This window comes from Ailuropoda melanoleuca, chromosome 5 (genome assembly GCF_002007445.2).
Source record: "Ailuropoda melanoleuca isolate Jingjing chromosome 5, ASM200744v2, whole genome shotgun sequence".
In the NCBI taxonomy this organism is placed as follows: Eukaryota; Metazoa; Chordata; class Mammalia; order Carnivora; family Ursidae; genus Ailuropoda; species Ailuropoda melanoleuca.
In genome coordinates, this window is record NC_048222.1 from 49,487,902 (window position 1) to 49,509,563 (window position 21,662).

The window sequence follows — 21,662 nt, forward strand, 5'->3', positions numbered from 1 at the left end:
TTAATACCATCAAAGCTGTCCCCTGCCCCCAACCCAATGTAGAACAAAGAGAAATGTTGTAATAGAGTGATCTGTGCTCTTGAAAGAATAAAATCTAAACTCAATTTGAGTTACAGTCTCTCTGCTTCAGAGGTCTTGTATAATTAATTTTACTGAACTGACACACAATCTTCAAAACGACTATTTTACTCAGAATTGGACATAAAAGTATCTTCACATTTTAAAGACAGCAAGGAAGCTATACAGAGATCAAGTAATTTCACTTATATTCCCCATCTAAATCTACCTCTCACATTCTCCAAAGTGCTGCTTATATGGGTAGTGTGAACACATACTTTTTAATGAGTTTAGGATATTTTTGGCTTGATTATCATCTATTAAGAAAGCTTACCCAAAAGTTAACAACCAAATGCTAACATAGTCCAAAGAGGCCTTCCCAAAGCAGTCAGAGAATGAAAAAGTGCTTTCATTAGTTCGCATGTACCCTGGTTAGAACCATATGCTACTTGAAAACATTTTCAACTGGTGAAAAGGGAAGGAACAAACATATCTGATTTTACACCTATTTTACGAAAATGTGATTATATTTTCTTTATAACTTCAAACACTAACATTAAAAAATGCCTCGACCCCCGACCAAAAAAATATCACTAAAGTCATGAATGTATTTAATAATACACCTGAGGGAAAATTTTTTTTGTAAAAATTGAGGAGGAAAATACTGAATTTCTGACATAAATCCAAGATTGTTACTCACTAGTATAACATTTTCACTATGTTTATCAATTATCTTATAAGGATAACTCTTAATCTTCCAGTGAAATTCTCTTTTAGAATATACAAAACCCTCTGACTTAAAGATACTTTTGTAGAAACATTCTAAATAATACTAAGTAATTAAAGAATAGAAAAGTCTTGCTTAGCAACACAGAAAGGTATTATTTTAAAACATCTAACCATGTGCTATAAATTGACCAGAAATACATTCTTTGGAAAATGTTTAAATGCATTCTTTGAAAAATAGTGATTTATTTTATGAATCTGTACAGGGTCAAAATTCTGGTTTGATTGGAAACAGATGGTAACCCAGTAAAGTCAGGCTCTGGACCTGAAACTCCAAACAGGAAATACGGCCCTCACTAGCTGACTGCTTCCCTAATCATTCCCAGAGCTTCATACTTGTTATTTTTATGAATATCCAAGATGACTTTCATCTTTCCCTTCTATCTACAAAGCATCAAACAATCCTCTCTCTCTGTGAGTGTATGTGTTTTATATATAGATTATATGTTTACAATATAAAAAAACATTGAAAAATATGTACTTTCAAGCTCACTGCTAGTAAAGACAACAAGCATTAAAAATAGTAACTCACAAATTCAGGTTTATTTTCTATCCTTTTTTAAAAATGAAAGCCAACAACTATTGAGTAACAGTGTCAAAGGCAACTTTACTGACACTACTTACAAGGAAATACACAGTTTAAATGTATTGCAGAAAATGATAAAACCTCACGGGTCTTAGTAAAAAGCAGTTAATCTACACTGTTTTCCATTAAACAAGCCAGTTAGAAGCTATATGAACAAAGAAAAAGACTTACCGTTTTCCCATTGTAGTAATACATCAAAGAATTGCTGCCCATTCCAGGGACAGGATAAGCACAATACATGTTGATTTTGAAAATATTAGTTTGCAGCTAATGCACACAGCTTCTCTCCAAGACATACATCCACACAGCCAAACAGAGTTAAGTCTTCAGCACTATGCATCCACACATGGATCTACTCAAAAGGAACTTATGCAAAATAGGACTGAACCAACTCACAGAGCAGAGAGGGAGGGTTTATGCTGTAAGTAACCTCTTTCAATTTCTATCAAGTCCTTGCATTGGTGGAGGATACCAATAAGACAAAGTTTGGGTATTTAAAAAAATACAAGCCACTTAGGAATGCTAAGTAATAAAAAGAGATACACAATGTCTTAGAGATAAATATCCCAAGAAATTGTTAATTTTGTCATATATATGATCTCTCTCTCTCTCAAAGAAAGGCAAACTGACATCTCTTAATCTGTTTTTAGTTTTAATTAGAGTACAGGTGGCAGGGAAGCCCAGCTTGCTACACCTCTAGCAACATATCACCATCTGGCCTGGTCTAAAGTTGGTTCCAACTCTGATAAACACATGATCAAGCTATCAGGAATTGGAAACACTGAATCATGTGTAACAAGAAGGATCTAGACAGTTAAGCCTGTACAAAATCACTTCCTGGAGAAAGCGGACCCGTCACGTAAGTACTTCTTAACTACCTAGAACAAATCATGATTTTCTTTTTAAAGTTATAAAAATCATATTGGAAAAAAATGTTGAAAGGAGCACATTTCATGAAAAGTTCAGTACAAAAACTTAAAAAATTATCTTGAAAATAAATGTTTTTAAAAACAGACCTATTTAATAATACAGATTTTCAGTTATAAATCTCCTTAAATTTCTCATTCACAGCACAAATTAAAAGTTTATAATGGACTACACTCTTCTTCTAGACCATCTAATATGTAAAAGCAATTCAGTAGTTAAATAGTAGTAGTTTTACTTTCTCTTATAAATAGTAGTAGTTTTGTTTTCCCTTATATAAAAGTATGAAAGGCTGGTGTGTATAACAGACAAGATGTGCACTATAGCTGATAAATCAAAAAAGGTTTCTTAGAAGTCTTTCCTTCAAGTTCATTATTGTTCTTAAAGAATACTTTTTATATTCATATTTTTATGTTAATGCTCAAATTTCTCAAAGAGGAAAAATAAGATACAAGAGTAAATGTCTCACAGACTTAAACATTTTATTATGCTTACAAGTCAAAAGGCTTTAGACACTGTCTGCAAATACATATTTCTCCCACGTATTATTTTGTTATTTAAAAAATTTTCAATTTGTCTTTTGCATTTGTCTGCATTCTAACCCAGAGAAAAAAACAGAAACATTTCTCTCCTTTCTCCCCATCAAAACCTCTTTGTATTACTCTCCCTCTCCCTGTGCCTTGTAGGTTCTAACAAAACTGTGCCAATCAGAGGAGAGCTAACAAGATGCAAAAAGGGGCACATCACCTTTTTTTTAAAGGTACCTTTCACGAAGCAAAGCTCTTCTAAAAAATACTCCAGAAACATTCAATAAGAGGGCAAAAAATAAACAAAAACCCCAACCCATTCTTATGAAACATACTGATCAAATTATAGTAATAAAACCAAATCAGACAATAAGGCCAGCTAACTTCACAATGTTTAAAAGCTGACGGTATCGGAATAACAATAAAACCTCCCCACATTCTCCAGATACAGAAAAGACTAAGCAGCAGCTGCAAAAGAACATCACTGTACAGCAGACTATTAAAATGCCAGTCTGCAGAGTGGTTTGTAACTTCCTCCCTCCTGAGAGACCACAAAGACCCATTTCAATCCTTAGAGAACTGTGTAAAAAGCTTTGATTCACAATTAACAATGCCAAGCCTTAAAACCATTCAAGTAAATTTTACTCTTTCATAGATAGTCGTTCTCTGACAGAACAGCTACTCTTAAAAAAAAAAAAAAAGGGAAATGGATCATCTAAAATAAAATTTCCTTTTTCTCTTAATGACTAAAAATTTAAAAAAATTACTTTTGAATAGAAATCGAGGACTGGGGAAAAGAGGGAAGCCACAAAACACTGATAATACTTGAACATTTTCTTCCTATAATCATTGCCCCAACTTGAGACAACTTTTATATATTGGTAACAACAACAACACAATCCACTGACAGTAGTTAAGGCTCATTTCTCCCAGGCTTGCCAGAGAAGAGTACTATTTTGTCCGATAAAACAAACAATATAATGTAAACCCAACTATACAATCTTGGCTATTTGAGCACAGTGAAACTTTTAGTATTTAATCATTGGTTCTTTATTTTAGAGACAACTATATGATACTCTGAAAGGAATAAACAAATATTTTTAAAAAGTTCAGAGTAAAGTCAGACACTATAATCTTTTACTGTTCTAAAGTAGTTTATTAAGCAACTGGAGAAATTTGCTATTAAAGCTGAAACCTGAATGTGAAACATAATAGTTTCTAAACAGAGTTGAGTAATTAAAAGCTTTTGCTTCTCTTTTTCATTCCTGCTTTCAAAAACAGAGATACAAAAATCCATGCATGTGTATTTAAGACACCTTCCTCTTTCCTGGTACACAACACATTCAGCTGGTATACACTACTGCCTGAAGCGAAGGTGGAAGCAGAAACTTAGAGAGGGCTACATATATATGACATTAAACTAATTTTTCAAACACAGTAAATCATCAAGAGAAGGGTGGTAATCTAAATAAAATGTTCCCATAGTCTACTTGTGTGCTACTGCAAGGCCTTTTTTTACCCCCAAATATTTTTTTGAAGTCAGCCTTACCCTGAAAAAACTACAACTGGTTGACACAGACTGTCATTTTCTTTATCAAAGTTACAAATGATCTTTTATGATAAGTTTTTTTTCTCTTCCTCAAAAATATTTTTTGAAAAAATTCTAATTTAATCTATGCAACAGCTGCTGCATACTTTTTTTTCTTAAGAGGAATCATATTACAGGAAAAAAAGGCATATAGATGGATCAAGTGCTGCTCTAGTGAATGCAGTTGTTTAATCTTTGCCTTTTTTTTTTTTTTTAAAGGAACATGTCAAGGGTTAATCCTGTGACTCAGTCTGACAAAACGAGTCAGCTGGAGACAGGGCCACTTTTTAAACCTGATTTCAGACAGACGTGCAGTCTGCACAGGAGCTCTGAACTGTCCTGCACTTTTTATCGTGAATTGTTTCCACCAACAATTCTATGTAAGCACTTACGTGTCATTCTAAGAAGATGTGATCTGACTTAATATTCATGCTACCTAGTCTAATAATCTAAACACTCACCAAGTTTTATAACAAAATGGGCATTACTGTACACATGGGCAACATGATTAATGAAAATGTCACAAAACCCTGAAAAAAATATGACTTGGAGCCATTTATCTTTTATTAACAAACTGATGATCCTGGTTTGAGGATTATTGCATTTCACCGATTTTCAAATACAGTTCCCCTTCCTTCAATGGTTCAGGATGTGATGTTTATTGTCTTTCCGACAGCCATCAAGCACAGACCTAAACTAGATAAGACAAAGCTATAATGTACTTTGTCTAAGCAATTTTACTTCTTTACTGAAGATTTAGGAAAAGATGTTTTCGAAAAGTCTACTAGATACAGACTTTCTGGCAGCTTCTGTTTAAATTCCAAGCCCCCATGCAAAATCTCCTTTTTCCTTCTTATTTTTCTGTTGGGTGGGAAACAGACATATCTTCCTTGAAGACCTATGTAAAATTTCATGGAATTACCTATGCAATATTTTATTTTAATCTATTTTGTTTGCTCTTCTTTCTCCCTATTTGGATCACTATAACTCTCATACCTGCTTTATAAACTATTCTTAAGCAAGAATGTTTTAAGAGTGACCTAAAATTCTAAAAAGTTTTCAAAAGAAAATTTTAATTGAACTGAATTACATATCTTGAACTAATTAGTTAATAAAGGTCAGTTAACAGTTAATTTTATTGTACATTTTTCTAAAACAAGGAGGCAACATTCTGGTGTCCCAAAAGGCCAGAAGATCTGGCTAGAAAAGTAAATCTAAAACCCGTTAGAAGATTCCTCATGAAAAGTTTCAACATTATTTCTAAGTGAATCAATTCCTGGAAAATAAGACTTTCAGAGTGATAAATGAAGCCAAACAAAGTTCACATGTGAGTAATTCCACAAATGAGCTCTGTGTTTTCCTAAGCATGAAACTCAGTAAATAACTAATAAATTATTGGATGCAAGGGAGGTGGGGGTGAGGATAGGTTTAAGAGGGATAATAAGTGATAGAAATCTACAAGTGGGCAGATTCAAAGCAAAAGACCCTTCCCCAATGCCTCCTCCTCCTTCTTTAGCTTGTAGAGAGATGACCTGTGAATGAATGTGGTCTCCTAAATGTGCGGTATTTTAGTTAGCCTGGCTAACTAAATCAGATACAATACCAGGTTTTCTATGTGAACAATGTAGATTTTTCTAGTACGTGCTGCTTTGTTACTAAAGTCATTTCTAAGTGTTCAGGAAGTTGCTTCTGGTCTTTTTCTAAAACCCTCACAATTTAGAAAATTTACTTTTGCAAAGAGAAAACAAGAATATAAAACTCTAGCAAAATAATGCATCTCTCTCTTGGGGTGCCTCGGTGGCTTAGCTAGCTGGTTAAGCATCTGCATTCGTCTCAGGTCCTGATCTGGGATCGAGCCCCACATCAGGCTCCCTGCTCAGCAAGGAGCCTGCTTCTCCCTCTCCCTCTGTTCTTCCCCCCAGCTCATACTCTCTCTTTCTCTCTCTCAAATAAATAATCTCAAGAAAACTTCACCTCTCTCAAACCAACCGATTAACATTCAATGCATATTACTTAAAGATAATAATGCTATTGATGTGAAATCATATAAGGCATCTTCTAATACAACAATGTCACTCTAATTTTGCTGATAGCATTCAATCAGTAAGGGGCTTCCAAATACTGTCTTTCCACTCTATGAAAATCTTAAAAATCAAAGACTTTATTTTGTGTTTTTTACTCAGATGATACTCTGAAAAATTGTTCCAATTATGCCTTAATTTTGAGCACCTAAATCTTAGCCAAACCAGATAATAAGCAGACTTACAGTGGATAGTATTATGGATTGGTCTGAATACTGGTACAGNGAAAAATTGTTCCAATTATGCCTTAATTTTGAGCACCTAAATCTTAGCCAAACCAGATAATAAGCAGACTTATAGTGGATAGTATTATGGATTGGTCTGAATACTGGTACANATATCTGACTTCACATTTTTTTTTTAAAAGATTTTATTTATTTATTCGACAGAGATAGAGACAGCCAGCGAGAGAGGGAACACAAACAAGCAGGGGGAGTGGGAGAGGAAGAAGCAGGCTCCTAGCGGAGGAGCCTGATGTGGGGCTCGATCCCATAACGCCGGGATCGCGCCCTGAGCCAAAGGCAGACGCTTAACCTCTGCACCACCCAGGCGCCCTGGTACAGTTTACTTTGGTACTGGCTGGATATGAGGAGCATTGACACACATGTAAACATGTACTCAGAGCAGAGTAAAAACACCGCCGAAGGTCACAAATAGCATTACCTGTCTCCGACACGGAACATCAGATGTCTTACTGCTTCTTTACAAAAATCTCAAGTCTAACTTGAGTTTTACAGATGCTTAATGATTATCAAAACAGAAAAAAACTATCTGTACAGCCAGTGGTAAGAATCAGCTATATAAACTGCATTTATAGAGCAAAAGAACACTTGTTTAGTTTCTCTTTTGACAACCATATGAGTATAATGAGGATGTGTAAAAACAACCATAACTCTGGAGGAGAAGGCAAATAAATCTCTTTTTGGGGTAAATAAATAGCATCCTCCTGATATCAATACGAAAAGAGCTGACAGATCATACAAAGCCTCTCAAAGGCTATCATTAGACACCCTTCAGATGAGATAGAACTGTAATTACTAAGAATATGTAAAACCTGAAGCAAATTGCATGTTTCTTTTGATCACAAACTCACTATGACAAAGCAGTTTTCTTTGAAAAAATTAAAGGAGGGGGTCCCCCCTCCCTAGTAATTCCTACATCTCTTGGCTGTCCACTTCTTTCCCTACACGAATTGCAGTTTGTCACTTCTCATTTGCCACTTGAAATAACATGGTAAGAGAATCATTAACTACGTTGCAACTTGATAATTTTCCTGCAGATGGCTCTATAATCACAGGACTGCCTAATGGTGTGTGTATGTAAAAAAAGAATGGTGAGGAGGACACCCAGGTTTCTAAATTCCTCAATAAACCAGCACTTGTGAAGAGCTTTCAAGACAAAGTTTTTCACTATTGACTTATTAGGCAACCCAAAAATAAAACTGTAAGCAAACTAAGCTATTATTTAAAGTCATTTGTAAAAGGTAAACAATTTGGTCTTGGGTTAAGTTAGCTCTCACTTAGAGAAAGTGCCACACAATTTTTTTTTTTTCTTCTGCAGTTTTTTTCTTCTGAGTTGGAAAGCACTAGATCCTTTTAATTTTTGAGAAATGGAAGACCAACAAGATACTATGTCTTATTTTTAAAGAGACCAAAAGTAACACCTGCATTTTAGCCCACAGCCATTTTAAGGATCTGCAATCTAAAGCTCTAAGTGATTTATACATTAAACTATTTCTGGCCCCAATCTGTTTTGTGTTTTAAAAATTCTTGTTTGTGGTAGTAATTTTTAAATACTTCATATCTATAATTAATTAAATATTTAGAGGCTACCAAATCATCCTGTCTCATATTTATAATCAAGTAATTTTTAAATACTTTGTACCTATAATTAATTAATTATTTAGAGTACCAAATCATCCTGCCTCATATCTGTAATCAGGTAATCACACAGTCATCAGAAGTAGTTACCCAGATCCTGAATTTATGGAAAAAACTATCCTAAAAAGAATGGTTTCTTACTATTAAATTCTGGTGACCATTCTCAACAAAAGTCAAATAATACTTCATTTTGAAAACACATCTGAGAAGGATATAATAAACTGGGAAGGAAATGAGAGATGGTGTCAGTTCAACACTGGATAAAGCAAAACAAAACAAAACTTCACTGGGAAAGGCAATAATGCCACCTCAACAAGTGTCCTTTATCAGACAGACTGGGAAACAGCAACAAAACTTTGAAAGAAGAAACCCGTTAACTTACTTGTTCTATGAACTGTGAAAACTATTAAAAGGAAACCTCACTAAAGTGAGGGGAGGTGGAAGGGGAGCCATACCAGTCAATGTCAATTACAAGAAAGTTTGTCAAGTATAGACCCCTAACAGAAGAATCCTCAACTGGAAAAAATCATCAATTACAGGGCTCAACAGGGAAAGATTTAGATTGCATTTCCTACAAGAAACTGACTACTTCCACAGCTCATCAATGAGAAACATCTTCACTCTGAACCTTTTTTTTTTTTTTTTTTTAAGATTTTACTTATTTATTTGACAGAGATAGAGACAGCTAGTGAGAGAGGGAACACAAGCAGGGGGAGTGGGAGAGGAAGAAGCAGGCTCATAGCAGAGGAGCCTGATGTGGGGCTCGAACCCATAACGCCGATCACGCCCTGAGCCGAAGGCAGACGCCCAACCGCTATGCCACCCAGGCGCCCCTTCACTCTGAACTCTTGCTTCTCTCTGAGGGCCTTTGCTTCAAAACAACCTCCCCAACTTTCTTTTTCTCCCTAAAATAACATTCCTCTCCTTTGTTGGACTTACCTATGGTTTTGCCATAATTTCTTTGTCCTGAATTGCAATTCTCTGTTACTCCCAAATAAACTCATTTTTGCTGGTAACATAACTTTTATTATTAAGGTCAACAGTATCTATATTACAAGTACATATAATATGGCAGAAGTATTCTCCCGACCACTCATTAGTACTCTGTAATGTGAGATAGGCTGCTTAGGTTCCAGACACTGTGGAATCATACAATATAATGAAAAAGAACACTGGACTAGGAGTCAGGAGATAGGGATCCAGGTTTTAACTCTGTCTCTTAGAAGGTATGGGAGCTAAGGGTAGGACACTCCATTTCTCTGAGTATAAGTTTCCATTTCTGCAAAGTGCAGGCATTAAATTAGGCCAAAGATTTCCTAGCCATTTCACCACCAATAAAACCTTTTATTATCTACTCCACCCAAAAACACTGAATTCCTATTTTGAAATATTGTCTCTCAGTTTTTTAAATTTAATTATAACAAATATTTTTCCCTGTTAAAAAAACAAAGCCATATAACTTTCATTCAGAACTTCTGATTAAAAGGGAAATGAAACTTTGCCACGCTGAGCTGAAATCATTCTAGTGAAAGAAATGTGATGTTTTACAGACCATGGATAATTTTACTTCAGTAAACTATACAAATATTTTACATCTTCTTGTATTAGTATTTTTGAAGACCCAGGGCTGTGACTCACTGGCATAGATGAGACCCATAGTCCACACCAACCTTAAATTGTATTTCTATAATTGTATCTGTGAATGGCATAATTAAAAGCTTAAGAGCCTTACATGAAATGAAAGGTTGATCCAAAAGGGAATCCAAAAACATAATTACAACTTCTTAGTCCCAAGCTGAATCTAAATGTTTTATATTCTAATAACATTTATGCTAGCAAATGAAGTATCTTTATAAGGGGTTAGTTATATATTTCTATTACCTATAATATTTTCATTTAAAACTAACATCTTTCGGGGCGGCTGGGTGGTGCAGTCATTTAAGCATCCAACTCTTGGTTTTGGCTCAGGTTGTGATCTCAGGGTTGTGAGATCGAGCCCCACATCAGGCCCCATGCTCAGTGTGCAGTCTACTTGAGATTCTCCCTCTCTCTGCCCCTCCCCACTTGTGCTCTCTAAAACAAATGAATAAATCTTTAAAAAAAGATAAAACTAACATCTTTTTAAGTAGCTGTGCAGTATATAAAACAAAATGCAAAAAAAAAATGAGAAGGATTAACATCTTGCCAATAGGTAACTGCTCTTATCTAACTTTGTCATTGTTTAATTAGCTCAATATCAATTTTGATTTCTTTTTCTTTTTCAATTGTATTTTTAAGTTATCTCTACACCCAACATGGGGCTGGGACTTACACCCTAAGATGAAGAGCGTATGCTTCAGCAGCTGAGCCAGCCAGGAGCCCCACAATTTTGATTTCTCAGTAATGTACAATTTGATCTACGTGCCAGACATTTTATGTTTGACGTAGCCTCATCTGGAAAATAAAATATTTTTGGCTATGTCCTTCAAATAAACATGTAGGCTTCTACAAAGATGGTTTTGTTATCATTTTAGTAAGCAACAAAAAGTTAAGGAGTCAATGGGGAGCCTGTGGTAATTAAGTAGGTTGTGGCTCTTGCTCTATTCTGTAATAAAGAATTCTGGGCCTGTGAGTTGCTTCTTTGTGCCTTTTGGCTGGAGAATTTAGTAGATCAATAAAAGAGATTGTTATGTGGATTATAAACAAAGGTATATTCTGTAATAAACATGTAGGCTGGAAAGTTTACTAGGTGCAATAGGAAAGTAAAGAGTGAAAAGCAGGTAGCAATACCATAGTACCTTTACAGGTGTGAGATCTTGAGAACACTTGTTTACCCTAACACTGGTTATTTCAGATTGAAATAATTGATATACTATATGTAATATAAAGACATATATATATATATAAATATAAAGGTTCAAACTATTATTGCTGTTAAAATTGGAATAAAGGTCATTTGAATTTAAGAACACAACTATCAAATGCTGAGACCTTACATGGAAAACCAAATGCAGATCTTTCTAACTCTAATGTATCTAACAGAAGGAAAGATTACATCTATATAAATGGAAAGAATTTCAATGATCTGTGCCACTGAAAAGACTTCCACTTTACTGATAAAAAATTGTGTAGATTTTCTTTTCCTCCTGAAAAGCTTTTTACGAGGTTTAAGCATGTTAAACACAATATAGTGGATAAAATATACCTAGTTCATCTTGAAGGATATATTAATTTCAGATTACCCAGTATGTTGTTTATGCCTTCTGAGACAACTCAGCTGAGCATGGTCCAGGATGAAAGAAGAGCCATGACTATACTGCAAATCATTTGAGTTTGTTCACTTATTCAACAATTATTCACTGAGGATCTATTATGCACTTAGGTGCTATAGATAAAGCAATAAACAACATAAATAAAACTCCTTCCTTATCAAGTTTCTCCTGGTTGAGACAGATGAACAAATCTTCGTATATCAGAGGCTAACAGGTGTTAGAAAAATACAGCAGGTTAGAAAAGAGGGGGTGATAGAGACATGTTGCCATTTTATATAGGTTGGTCAGGAAAGGTCCCCAGCAATAAAGTGATATATGATCAAAGAGAAAAGTAGGTGAGAAAACTAACTACATGGATACTAAGTGAGGTGTGCTCTGGCAGAGAAAAGAGTAAATGCAAAGGTTCCAAGGCAGCTTGATATCTTTAAGGAGCAGTAAAAAAGGGCTGGTGTTTGGGTAGATGGTTAAATTAGTGGAATATGATATCTGCGGGGGTAGATCAGAAGGGTCCTAAAAGCCATTTTAAGGACTTTGGTTTTATAGTGATAAGAAATGCTATTGGATGATTTTGAACAGGAGAATATCATCTGATTTAGATTTTAAAAGGATCTTCCTGTGTTTAAAAAAAAAAATGACTGAAGGAAAACTAAAGACTAGTTGGGAAGATGTTGCCATAATTCAGGAAAGAAATAAAGGTGGGCCTGGACAATAATGATAGCAACAGGTGATGACAAATGGTCTAATCTCTGAAGATAATTTTAGTATGAGGAATTAAATATGGGAAGATAACCACTGTTTCACTTTTATGTCAGTGAAACCATAACTTTTTTTCCCTTTAGGAATAGGTTTCTTGTATTCTGGTTTTCCATACTCCTCTGTCACATGAGGCTCATGACCCTATATTGTTAATTAGGTCAATCCTAGCGCACTGGAGAGTAATGGCTGAATAACCTGTAATTTACTTTTTTTTTTTTAAATAAATTTACTCCTACTATTGTATATAACCAGGAATTAACTGCATAAATGAGGAGAAAAAGTAGGACAAATAACTCAGCTTCTTATACAAAGGAAAGAAGTTAACATATTTTTGATGATTTGAATAGCTGGAGTAGGAGGAAGTTGAAAAGTACAGCTTGCAGCAGGAAATCATTAACAGATGATGTTCCCTATTATAGATAACATAAAATAATGGCTTTACAGTATTTATTTTTATCCTTTTACTTCAATTCAAAAAGCATTTCCTGGATATGCCCAGAGGGCAACAATTACTCAATTGAAAAAAAAATTGCAAAATTACTTTTTACCAAAGGTCTAAGTCATGTTTTGACTATAAGCATCATGAAGACAGGGTACAAGGGTCCATGCTTTATTCATACTTAAATCCATAAAGCCTAAAATAATTCTTCACTCATAATAAGCACTTAATATAAATTTACTTAAATAGAATGGATTCATATTCCTGTCATGGGAGATCTAGTAAATGGAGCCCACTCTAGTATCAAAGCATTTCTAATGCTTATTCAAATTTACTGGGGTTTAAAATAAACAAATAGGGGCGCCTGGGTGGCTCAGTTGTTCAGCGTCTGCCTTCGGCTTAGGGCGTGATCCCAGAGTCCTGGGATCGAGCCCCACATCCGGCTCCTCCACTGGGAGCCTGCTTTTTCCTCTCCCACTCCCTGCCTGTGTTCCCTCTCTCGCTGGCTGTCTCTCTCTCTGTCAAATAAATAAATAAAATCTTTAAAAAAAAATAAAATAAACAAATATCTTTGGTGATATTGGAAAAAATAACTTGATTTCAAATAATATCAAGTTATATAATTTAAAAAATTATGAAGCACAAGTCAGAAAACTTGATAAGAGTTTTATTACTTATTTATTATTTAATACTAGCCATCATAAAGCTAAAACGGGAACTAAATAAGCCATAAATATTCACTTAAATTTATAAAGATTAACATTGAAAAATGACTTTTCTAGTCATGGGATGGAAGATTCTCTTGTTTCATATGAAGCTTTTATGTTTAGAGAGTGTTCTTGTTTCAACAGAATCTGTTTCACAATCAATTTGGGTTGGAATTCCTTCTCAAGCTGTTAGGAACAACCTTTTAGCTTTGGGTTCTATGAGAAAACTGGACAAGGATAAAAGAGGATGATTGGGCACACACATATCTAAGTTTAAGTAAAAAATTATAGTTTATAACATAATCAAATTATTTAAGTACTTTAAATCTTTTAAATAATCATTTTCTAATATATACATTCATAGGCTTTTGATGTAATAAACTCTCCAGATTATTACCTAATATGACATTTAAATCTAGAAAAATTATTGACACTGTACCACCTATTTTATACATTGAGGCTTTTCCACTATCAGTCACAGTAAGGTAAATAACAGTTCTGGAAAGTTTCTGCCAATACAATAAACTCTAGCCCAGTGCCCCAGAGCCTTAAGGAAATGAAGAAGGGACTATGAATATCATCAGGTAATGAATCTAAAAAGCCCATAAATAACCAGAGAATAGGCCTAAAAAATGTTTAATTTTATTTAATTTTGTTTCTCTTTGGGTCTGTTTTTCACAGGAACTACACTGTGGGAATAAGAATGCATCTACTTTAAGCATACAACTTGTGTTAAGTCTAATGCAGGGGTTGGCAAATTATGGCTGTGGGCTAAATCTGGCCCACCACTTGACTTTACACATAAAGTTTTATTGGAACACAGCCACGTCCATTCACTTATGTATCATTTGTGGCTTCTTTCATGCTCTGGTAGCAGAGTTGAAGAGTTGTTACAGAGACCATCTGGGCCACAAAGCCGAACATGTTTAATACATAATCCTTTACACACAAAGTTTGCTGACTTGTAGTCAAGTACATTACTGAGGTAGAGTAGAAATAAAGGCTATTAACAAAAAGGTAAGCAGGTTCTAGCAAATTTCTAGAAACATAATTTCGAGAACCAAATTATTTTTGAACACTAATAAAATATTGGCATACTACAGGTATGTTGAGTTATGTATTAAAATAATTACAGATGGGTACATGTGGGTGGCTCAGTCAGTTAAGCATTGGACTCTTGGTTTTGGCTCAGGTCATGATCTCAGGGTCATTAGACCGAGTCCTGTATTCGGCTCTGTGCTCAGCTTGTCCCTTTCCCTCTGCTCTTTCTCCCCCCACTCTCAAATAAATAAAATCTTAAAATAAAATAATTACAGATGATAAAAGACAAACACTTTGGTCAACACATTAAAATTTGTTTAAAATTTATTCAGTAAATAAAACACAGTGGAGAAATTGGAAACTATCTTTGGACTAACACTGTTTTAAAATGCTTAAAAGTCTAACTATGAATTTATCTATATCTCATACACTGCAGTCCTTGAAATTAGGTACTACGCAAATACAATAAATGACTTTTCAAAGTAAAATCACTACTGGTTAAACAAAGCGAGTATCAGAGATGGCAAATTTCATGTCAGCAAATTACTTAGGATGTAACTGCCTTCCCTAACTTAGAATGAAATTCAGAGCCCCAAACATCCCCAGTGATAAAATTTGGAATTTCTTAATTTATTCCTTCTTTCCTATATTGCAAAAATAATCCTCTCAATTGTATTAGATTAAAACGACAACAAAAAACCCTTTCATGGTTCTATTGATGCTGAACACCTTGATAGTGGGCTTAAACTCTAAAAGCATTCACAAAATTCAACTACCAGATACTTTAGAAACTATACAAGTTACACACACAAAGACACATTGGTTCTTATCCTACATCTGATTTGTGAAGTCTTAAGATCTGAAATATCAGCAACTGAAGAGTTCAAGAAACCTTAAAACCCAGCTCTGAAATTCAGATGTTCTTTCTTTTTTTAAAAATAAGAGAGGTCAGAAAATAATAAATTATTGCTGTGGTTGTACAACCACATCAGTACAAACAACTGGATACATAGGACTCACTCACTGGTTACTTATCCTTCTACTTTTTGACTTAAAATAAGATCAAACACATTACTGGCTCATCACAAAAATGAACATCTTAGAACTATGGATTAAAAGCCTATTATCTACACTGATACAATTCTGACACTGTTCAGAACAGTGGCTACTGTCAGCATAAACAGAAGCTATTTCTTATTAATGTATGAAGAAAATCTTTCATTCAATGGCTAAACTGAATATAAGTTTGAAATAGATGATAGAACCATTCTCTTTATATACTAAGATTTTTCTGCCAGTCTGACCTATAAAGTCAGAGAAAGAATCGGCCACTTTGGAAATTTTATATCACAGTGGCCTTCAAATAGAGACAGCTTATCTAACTGCCAGAAATAAGAAACTCTCAAGTACCTACAGTTGTTCTGTGCCCTTTATGCTTGTCTGCCAAAGGAGCTAAGCTAATACCTATTCCAACTCATGTTCAAGAAATGGAGGGTTCACTCATAAAGTTCAGCTGAAGCTGGTGCTTTAACTACTGTTTATTCCAGAAGCACGAGGATTCTTCCTAGTCTTAAAGGCCTCAGATAAATTGTCTACAATCACTCTGTTAGCTTCCGAGTGACTTGCATAAGACACTCCCTTTGAGTATTCTTGCTGCTCATCTTGCTTGCTATTTTCGTGGATAAGCGAGATAACAATCTCTCTATAGTTCTAACCCTTTACCTTTTTCTTAATGGCTTAGATTGCCAGTAATCTTTTAAATGGTCGTTTTGCGAGTCAAAATCCACACTAATTTTTAAAAAAGCCATTCCTAACAATATAAAATCCCATAAAAATTTGGGGAGAAAGAAGGGATCACTTCCTAAACTACAGCCAATTACCAAACGAAAGATATGGAACTCCCATCTGCAGCAAAGCAAGAAAAGGTAGATTCTAGGCTGCTTTGATTGACCTCAGAAGCCAAGTTCCATACAGGGGTAAAGAGTTAGCAAAAAAATTTCTTCTTGATGCCTGAGCTGGTAAAATACACTTTGAGAGTTTAACTACAAAGCAAAGAAATTATGGGATAAACTGTAATAGCTTTTGTGGGGAAAATATATACACACTCAAAAACAAAGGACAAAGTACAGAGTGCCATTTGATTAAGAAACAAACACTGTGTCATCAGCCTATGTCTGGGACTACAAGCCAGTTACATTCAAAACGAATAATGAATACATGCCACATTCAAGAAGATGTTAAAATCTGATGTTCAAAAGATGTTTTGAAGTGCTACTACTGAACAAGAACAAAACTTGAGGAAGAATTTGGGTCTAAAAAAGGCATTCTGGAATTTGTCTATGTATTTACTTTCTGGTGATAAAAATTTTCAAAGTGTCTTGCTTCTTTCTTATTTCAGAATTCTGCATCTTCTGCAGCGTATTTTAAAAAGAATCTATGTCTGAAAATACTAACAACAAATTAGGAGATAAAGAATAAAGAGCAAAGAAACTTCTTCCCATCTGAGAAATGCTTCAGAGGGACATAAAGATGTTAAACTAATGATAAAAATACAAGGGGGGAAAAAAAGCATATACTCCTGATAGTTTAGAAAACAAAAATAAGTAGTATGAATTCTAGGCAGAATTTGATTCAACAAATTTTCTCTCCTACAGGTTTTTCCTGAAAATGAATGCTTTCTAACCAATAAGAGCAGCTACAATTTACTACTCGTGCCAAGCACAGACATTACATATGCAAGTCTAGGTAACATAGCACTTTTTTTCTTTCCGTCTAACATTTATCCCTCCTTATGTTTTCAAACTTTTGCTTGCTTTTCAGCAACATTTGGTAAAAAATGAAATGCTGAAGTTCTTTAAATTTCAGGCTACAGTGGTAGGAACTAGAAAAAAATAAAGAACCTTTATTGAGTGTCTATTATATGCTGGGCACATGTTGGGCACAGGATACCTGCACGCTAACATTTGAGACAGGTATTATTTTCTCCCTGGTGTTCAGAAAACTTAAAAGCAAGTTCTCCAAGGTTTTAAAATAAAACACAGCTGAGGTCAGATAAAACCCATTATCTGCTGGACTGGAAAGTCTGTGCTTTTCTACATCATCCTTTCAGATGGTGATAGGTTCTTAAAAGAACAAAGCTAATTAAAAATAAATTTGATCAACAAAACCATAATTGACAGAATAAACTATGGCTTAAATTTAATATACTAAACAGGATGTTTTATGAGTAAACCAAGATATGTAATATGCTTTAACATTCAAAACCAACAGAATATGGTCTTTGATACTAAATTAGGTTGTAATCTTGGCTGTATGTATGATCTTAGTATCTCTGAGTTTCAATTTCTTTATTTGTAAGAAGAGGGTATTAGTTTTCTTAAAAGGTGTGTTACAAAGATTAATGATTAAGATAGTACAGATAATGCTGAATATAGATCCTCACACATGTAAGTCCTACACCTTTAGGAGAATGACACTGAGGCTGTAAAGGATGCTAATAAACACAGTACAAATAATTACTAGGAAAAAACCACAACTGCCCCCAATCCCTAACCAGTGCTTCAAAATTTTCCTTAAACATCGTATCCTAGTACAAATCTGATACGGATGAAAAACAACCGATGTATAGAGAAGAACAAAGACTAAAGTTAGTGGTTTGAGAAGGGGAGAGGAAGCTCAGGAACCCTAAAAAAGGAGGAAAACACCTCACAAAGTCAAAGTACCATGCCTTCTGAAAGTCTCCCAGATAAACCTTAACAATTACAAATGCCGCCTATTATTTATTGGCCAGGATACTTTAGGACTATATCCAGGGTAGACTGCTGTGACAGTTTATACCTTTTCATATCTGGACTGATTTTATATGTTCCCCAATCCTCCCCTGGAGTGGGAAAGTGAGTCTGTTATAGGAAAAGTACAAAAGTTATATTTGTATAGAATCCAGTAAAGCTGTACTTCTAGATGTGTCCTGACCATGTGTTTATTGTTTCACGTTTATGCCTTCTACCTGTTTGGTTCATCCTCCCTCTTCTCTAACAGAAGAACTGTTTCTCATCTTTCTGGACACAGTTCAAATGTCAATTCCCGAGGCCATTAGTACTTTCCAAGGTAGGGTTAGTTCTACCTACCCTATGTTTCCGGAGTGCTTGGTATACACCTTTACTTGCCTCACTGCAATATAATTAATTCACTGAATGCTTGTTTCTCATACTAGATGGTAAGTTCCTTGAATGTACTGATAGTGTGTGTATATGGTAGAATTTTCAATGTCTAAGCGTCATTCTAATGTTGTTGCTACCAGTCTACCCTGATCAGTATTTCAAACTATCTAGAAAAGCAAGTGGGAAATGTAATGTGCTTAAGGACACTTTTTTTTTTATCAGTAGGAAGAAAACTATGCTCACTATGCTTTTTGGTTATACACCGGGCACATCAGTTTTAAAACTGTAATAAGTGCTTAGCATTTTTAGGCCCGAAAGAAAATTCAGATTTCCCACTTCAACTTCCTAAGGGCTAACTGACAAGTCCAGGGTCGTATAGTCAATCATTAACTGAGCCAGCAGATTTGAGCAGATCATTCTCTTAACCTTCCTGACCATAGTGCTTTAATGATGCCAACACACCCTTACTGGGCCTTTGTCCACATGCAGGAATTACCATTCAGTTGTTCTGCAGATACCTAAATTTCTATGCTTATGATATCCAAATTTATATCAAAACTTACAAAAAGAGAAGGCCTCTAACCAATGCTCTGTGGTCAACTAAATAGATTATCAATGCTTTGCATGTAAGTAACTGCCTACTGTTTTCTGTAGCAGTATGAGTAGTACAATATTAACCTAGTTCTTCTACTGTTTCTTTAGCAAAGGCAACATGTATTTTGATGATTAAAGATATTTTGGATAAGCAGCAAACTGTGAAATCTGAGATGTTACTGCCAAGTTTCTAGTTTTGTTTGGGAAGTATGATACTCAAATGGTCATGAAATAAAATATACACAGTCCATTTTCATTTTTATACCTTTTCACAATTCATATTGTTAAAGGTCTATACATTGCATATATTTCAGTAACAGCATTTCAAGAGATAACCGTAACTTTAAATTCCCATTTGCTTTAGATACTGAAAAGGTAAATACTGTATCCATAAGTATTCTCAGAAGTTTATTATTTTGGTAATATTTATCAAAGTATCATTTTTAAAGTTTTAAAAAAATTCTCTTTAAAAAACCTGAGATTTCAACATAGCATTTAATCTAAAATATACTTTCAATTAATTAAAATGCATTTATTCTTCATATATCCTTAATAACATTCAATATGTCTAAATACTATTTTCAGCATGGTTTCTAAGTAGTGTATGTTTGATATGGGTGTTAAATATAGAATTGAAGACACTGAATTCTATTCTGTTCTGTACAAATACCTAATAAATCCTGAGTAAGGTAGTTAGTAACACAATATAATGGTTCTCAAAGAAATCAAAGTTCAGAATTTGGTGGCCCTCCCCTTCTCTGTGGCTTGTCCTGACACATTAGACAGTAGAGAGAGCTACCTCCAAGTAGTGAATGCTGTTATGATTAGGACTGGAGGGAATACTGGTTACCTCTTATGTGTATACTCTTTCCAGGCTGTTCTATTTTGCCCTTTTGTTTTCAACATGAAAAAACTACGAAACACTGAAAGTAGGTTGTTTCTTAAAATCAATGTCAGGAGGCTAAGAAAAATAGGATGAATTTTTCATTTACAAATCTGATTTTTTTTTCACCTGTGTAGTTCTGCTAAATATTAATATGCAATTTAACTTTTATTACTTTCATAGAATTATGGCAATAAATTACAAGAAAATTGCATGGTTACATGTTTTAGCAGTTCTGTCAGTTTCAAATATGATTTCTGTTAATCTAGCAGAAATCATCTGTTATACTGTTGAACCACCTACCCCTGCACAGCACACAACTGTTAAAATGTAAATTGCCCAACTATTTTTAGCTGTTGTTGAAAAAAAATTCCTGTCTTCGGGAATAATGATTTGAGGCATTGTGTTCATTTCGTTTATCAAGCAGCTATTCAGCCTCTAGTGGGCCCAAGTGCTTATGCAAGCAAAAGCTTTTAAGAATGCCTGCAGCTGCAATCCAACCTTCCAGGTAGGCTGCAGGTTCAGAGCACAGCTGCCCTAGGCTGCATAAAACTCAGATCCATCTGGAACTGAGTTTCAAAGAGGATTTCAAATTTGAGTTTTCATGTATCACACGGAAGAGAAGGCAGGGGAAGAACACAGGAAGAAGGAAGGCAAACAACCAAAAAGATGATATCTCTACTTCAGCCTTAATAAAAAATAAAAAGCTCAGACCCATGCTGCTCCTTCTAGATTACTACTTGCCAAGCCGGATATTCCATTCAGTGTATACTTCGATGAGCTGTGACTCATCCAGCAGCACCTGCGCCCATGTGTTAAGTACTGCCAAATAAAAGCCCAACATCCATTTACACAACAAAGAGATGTACCCTACAAGGCTTGGGGCCTCAATCCAAAAGCCCCACTACCCCGTTTGTTCTAAGCAGAGGGAAAGGAGAAAAAAAAACCTTCCCTTCTCACACCAGAGATTTTTAAAATGTAGGTGGATTTATGATGTAGGCTCATTTACAAATACTTTTACTCTTTAAAAGAATAAAGTATATTTAACAGCACAAACACCCCTACAGCATTAGATTATCATGGCCATTAATGATTGTTCACCAAACCTTTCCAAACTCCTTCATGAAAGCTCTTTATTCTCAAAGGATACATTTTTTGAGCAAAGGGGGATCAACAAACTAGTTGCTTGAAAGCTTTCCTGATGCTAGGCTGAAGTTAGGAAAGGCTTAATGAAGGCTTTAAAATCCACAAGGGCTTCACAATGAACATCTGACTTGGTGATTTATGCATATTAATAACTTCAGTCCTACTGAGGCAAGCTGAGCCGAACATGTCCTCCGAATCTTAATGTCTTTAGCTCCACTGGGATTATTACAAATGTAAATTTCTAAGATTCTCAGCT

General features: G+C 34.8%; 1 protein-coding gene across 9 annotated transcripts in view; it reads right to left on the reverse strand.

The window, feature by feature from the left end:
• The window catches only part of TCF12 (transcription factor 12), a 353,080-nt gene that overhangs the window by 55,856 nt on the left and 275,562 nt on the right, over nt 1-21,662 (reverse strand). For 2 of the 9 annotated variants that reach the window (XM_034660931.1, XM_019801209.2), the window contains exon 1: nt 1,601-1,789. The exons of 6 other annotated variants lie outside the window; for them this stretch is intronic. In XM_034660931.1, the coding sequence (XP_034516822.1) occupies nt 1,601-1,669 (69 nt within the window). In that variant the 5' untranslated portion in view covers nt 1,670-1,789. Of the gene's footprint in view, nt 1-1,600; nt 1,790-21,662 lie in introns of those variants that run through there. One more of the 9 variants, XM_011226811.3, reaches the window with a different exon arrangement.